The sequence below is a fragment of the Chaetura pelagica genome, unplaced genomic scaffold, assembly GCF_000747805.2.
Source record: "Chaetura pelagica isolate M959 unplaced genomic scaffold, ChaPel_1.0 scaffold103, whole genome shotgun sequence".
In the NCBI taxonomy this organism is placed as follows: domain Eukaryota; kingdom Metazoa; phylum Chordata; class Aves; order Apodiformes; family Apodidae; genus Chaetura; species Chaetura pelagica.
This window is the reverse complement of record NW_009953004.1, coordinates 1,927,707-1,932,181: the sequence shown is the minus strand read 5'-3', so window position 1 is coordinate 1,932,181 and position 4,475 is coordinate 1,927,707. Positions and strand designations below refer to the sequence as shown.

Here is a 4,475-nt window from a genome sequence, read left to right as displayed (position 1 = left end):
CCCAGCCAAGGCCTTGAAAGTGCAGTGGAACTGGAGAGCAGTTGTGCTCTATCAAACCAGATCATGTCTCTTTAACCTTTCTGAGCATCACTGCTTCTTGACCTGCCAGGCTGCAGAAGCAGTCTGCATGGCTGTTAGTTGCTCTGCTTCTGTCCTCACCTAAGGAAAAAGGTGGGTTTGAAAAAGGAGCAGCATAATGCAGTTGTGCTCTACTGAATTTTCCTACTGTTTGCTGCAGCACAGAGAGGTGCTTCTGAGCCAAGGCAGTGACCTTGTCCCCACTGCCTTCTGCTGTTGGTCTGCCTTTTGGTTTCCATCCCACAACTACATGATGTCAAACCAAGCTGATTGCCTGCTGCCAAGGAGGAGAAACTGATTTGTAGCTGCTGCAATTGGCATTTACAGCATAGCTGCATGCAGCTGGGGTGTGATATTGTAGTTAGTGACTCTGCAAATGTTGCTGCCTAAACTGGAAGGAATCTGGGATCAACCTTTGTGCAATTGTAAGAGAGACCAAACCCCATTAAATGTCATCATGAGAGGTTTGGGAAGTTGTTTGCCTCTAAACACAAAGGTCCAATGTTCATGCTGAACAAGATGGGCTCAGAAGTGAGGATGGGAAGTGCAGGTCACTTCTTTACTGAGCCCTGGTGGGTTGGTTTGTGGTTTTGGGCACTGAGAGTACAAATGGGCTGCCAAGCCCTGGGAAAGGGTGGCCTTCAGATTTCTTAAATATGGGTGGGTTATAAAGGGAGAGGATTTAGTGAGTTAAAGGCTGAGATGACTCATTTAAGGGCTGAGGCCCAGATAGTGCCAAGTCTGAAAAGCTGAGCCAGGTAGCTTGCAGGACCATGTCCAAGGAAATGGAGTTTGACCTTCAAGACAAATAGGGTAGCATGTTCTTGGAGCTATTGTACCCCCTTTCCTGGAGAGCAGGGAAATATCTCTCCAGCTTGCCACTGTCTAAGTGCTTTGTCCTGCATTTTCTGGGAGAAAAAGGAAAATAAAAGCTAGATGCTACTTATGAAGTGCCTGGAACTGGTTAAGGGACTTTTTTGGACTTGGTAGTATGAGGTAAATGGTTGGTGGAGGTAGGTTATGGTTGGACTCAATGACCTTAAAGGTCTTTTCCAACCAGAATGATTCTGGGATTCTGTGAATGGAGTTGTTACAAAGCCAAGGGAACCATCTTGAGATGTCTTGAGAAGAAAAAACTAAGAGGGGACCTTACTAATATCTATAAATATCTGAAGGGTGGATGTCAAGAAGGGGCCAGTCTCTTTTCAGTGGTGCCCTGTGATAGGACATGGGGAAACAGCACCAAGTGACAACACAGGAAGTTCCACCTCAACATGAGGAAAAACTTCTTTCCTGGGAGGGTAACAGAGCCCTGGGACAGGCTGCCCAGGGGGTTGTGGAGTCTTCATCTCTGGAGACATTCAAGACCTGCCTGGATGCCTTTGAGTGATCTGCTCCAGTTGTTCCTGCAGGGGGGTGGGACTCCATTATCTTCAGAGGTCCCTTCTAACCCCTATGATTTTATGAGCACGTCCTGGTCACCATTCAAAAAAACACTTGCCTTTTAGAGAGTATCAAACAGCCTTCCCCCCTGCCTCGGTTTTATAGTCCTTTGTAATCTCTCCTTCCTTCTTCACCTGCCTTTTCTGCCCTCAGGTGACAGGATGCCCTGGCACCAGCAGCCAGGTGGAACTTCCTGGGCTCCAGTTTGAATCCATTGCCCCCTGTCCTGTCCCAAGGCACAAGTGACAAGAGCTTGTCCCTGCCTTCTTGATGCCCAGGCCCTGCAAGGCTGTTCCCACACCCTGGAGCTCAGAGCCAGCACCATGTGAGGCTCTTGGGCAGGTAGCCAGGAAAAGCTGAGAGATCCTCCACGTCCCTGAGATACGTGTGGTACTTCCTGCCCCATGGGCTGGGGTCACCCACTGTGTCCCCACTCTTAAAACTCTTGGAAGTTCCCCACTTAGTCCTTCTTCCTCTTGTTTTGTTGAGCGTTACTGGCTCGTGTTAACCATGATACTGTTGAGTCTGTTTATCTTCAGTATTTCTATGCAGGCAAACAACTCCATCACATAAAAGTTGAGTTTAGCAAATGTCAGACTTCCTCCTTTCAAACTAAACCACCCTGTCCCCCTGCAGTGCTGCACTGGGAGCACTGGGACTGGTTTTTGTGGGCCATATGGCTGCTGATAGGTCATTCATCTTCAAGCAAAAGTACACTTGCAGGAACCATATTCTGGGTAAAATTACTTGTGCATTTCTTTTGTTGTCATTCTGTTCCCATTTACTTTACGAAAGCTGAAAAAAAGACTGAAAAATGCGGGGTATTGGTTTTTAATGTTCCTTCTGAAACACACTGGGAGTTGCTGGAGGTTTGCTGGTATGTCTGCTGAGCCTCTTTGGCAGCTCCTTCAGATCAGAGTCATATCATAGAATCATGAAATCATGAATGGTTTAGGTTGGAAGGGACCTTAAAGATCACCAGGGTCCAACCCCCCTGCATGGGCAGGGACACCTCCCACCAGCCCAGGTTGCTCCAAGCCCCATCCAACCTGCCCTTCAACACTGCCAGGGATGGGGCAGCCACAGCTTCCCTGGGCAACCTGGGCCAGGCTCTCCCCACCCTCACACCAAAGAATTTCCTCCTCATGTCTCACCTCAATCTCCCTCTTCCAGTTTTAATCCATTCCCCCTTGTCCTCTCCCTCCCTGCCCTTGTCCCAAGTCCCTCCCCAGCTTTCCTGGAGCCCCTTCAGGCACTGGAAGGTGCTCTCAGGTCTCCCTGGAGCCTTCTCTTCTCCAGGCTGCACACCCCAACTCTCCCAGCCTGGCTCCAGAGCAGAGCTGCTCCAGCTCTCTCAGCATCTTTGTGGCCTCTGGACTTCTAGGAATGCTTTCATGTAGCCCAAGGACACTGGCCCTGGCCATGGGGAGCAGGTGGCAGGCAGGAGCAGCTGGGTCCCTCTGGCTGGCTTCCCCTGCAGCAGGGAGCTGGGATTACTCAGCAGTCAGCCTGGCAGCCCAGCCCTGCTGCCAGCCCTGCTGCCAGCCCCAGCCCCAGCTCACGTCAGGTCTTCTGGAGCAGCTCCAAGCTGTGGCTGGCTAAGGACTCCCAGGCTGCTCCCATCTCCCTTCTGGAAGGCAGAAGCTGAGCTCTGGCTTTTGGTCGTTTGGTTGGATTTAGTTCAGAAAGGAAATTGCATCTCTGCTGAGACCTCTCTTTATTTCCCCCTCCTCCCCTTTTTTTTGGATGTGGAGACTTTTACTAAGAACTCCTTCCCTTTAACCATTAGCTGTTCCAATAATCTTTGAGCTCAAAATAATTCCTGTGTCCTACCATGAAGTAAGGGATAACTCGTTATATTTCATCTTGTGTTTTAAGCTTTGATGGTCAAAACTGACCATGGGCACAGGTTGAAATATTCCTGCATGTCCTTCTTGAGCTAGAGCAGAGCTGGGAGTTCAAAACAGCACTGGGTGGGACTTGGTTTCTAGTGTCATTGTAGGCAGGGGGGACTCTTTCTTGAGCTGGGTTCAGAGCTGCTTAATTCTTGACTCTCTATTGCTGCAATTTTTGTTGTGTTGGTGCTTGGGACAGGGCTGTGTAAGTTGACTCCCTTCATCAAAGTACTAACACGTGTCATTCTCTTCTGTTTCAGGAAGCTGAAGCCCTGGCCAAGCAGCAAGCGTGAATTTCAACTGCCTTAAATGTTCTGTAAAGGGAATTTCCACAGCTTTTTATAAACCAGTACAGTTGTCTCTGCTTCAAGAAATGTAGATGTGATTTCTGACAGTTGATTGGTGCTTGCAGCATTCACCCTACGTAATGCAAACCTGAACACAAGATGAAAATGTGAGCATTGAGAGCACAGAGGGGTTTTATTTCCAAGTTGGAAGCATAGGAAACTGAGGCAGACAGGAATGAGTTTCAACTCAACTATCTTGGCAATTCATCCATTTTGGGTAAAGTTAAGAAACTGTTTTAGTACTAATAATACACATGGGGTTATACCTACAGATCCAACTATTTAAAACATGGGAAACAAACAACAGCATCTAAAAACCTTGTCAGATACTCACTCTAGTGCCTGAGTTGCCTCCAAAATGTTACTGAGTTACACAGTCATTTTTCAGTGTCTTTTCTGGTTTCAGATGAACTTGTAGGTGGGATCATGTAGTACAGCCATTGTAGTCACTTCTGAAAGTTACCTTTGTTCTTTTGTAGAGTAGATATTTAAGATTTGTATTGTAACACACTGCACAGATGGTCACAGAAAAACCAAGAAGGAAAAAAAAAAAAGCCATGTATTTTTCATTTAAGTGATCCCTGTGGGCTCTTTTGACAGAGGAAAAGGGCTGTGGGGAGTGACCAGCCTTTCCACTGGCAGGTCCATCACAGAGCTGCCTGAGTGCAAAGCTCAGGGCACCTCCCTGGAGTCTGCCCCAATCCCCTGGGAG

The 4,475-nt window shown here is 48.0% G+C and overlaps 1 protein-coding gene across 1 annotated transcript in view; it reads left to right on the top strand.

The window, feature by feature from the left end:
- SH3BGRL (SH3 domain binding glutamate-rich protein like) overlaps positions 1 to 3,844 on the top strand; it is a 12,969-nt gene extending 9,125 nt beyond the window's left edge. Inside the window, exon 3 of the mRNA XM_009996582.1 lies at positions 3,677 to 3,844. Within this exon, the coding sequence (XP_009994884.1) occupies positions 3,677 to 3,709 (33 nt within the window). The 3' untranslated portion in view covers positions 3,710 to 3,844. The remainder of the gene's footprint in view (positions 1 to 3,676) is intronic.
- Positions 3,845 to 4,475: the final 631 nt, after the last annotated feature.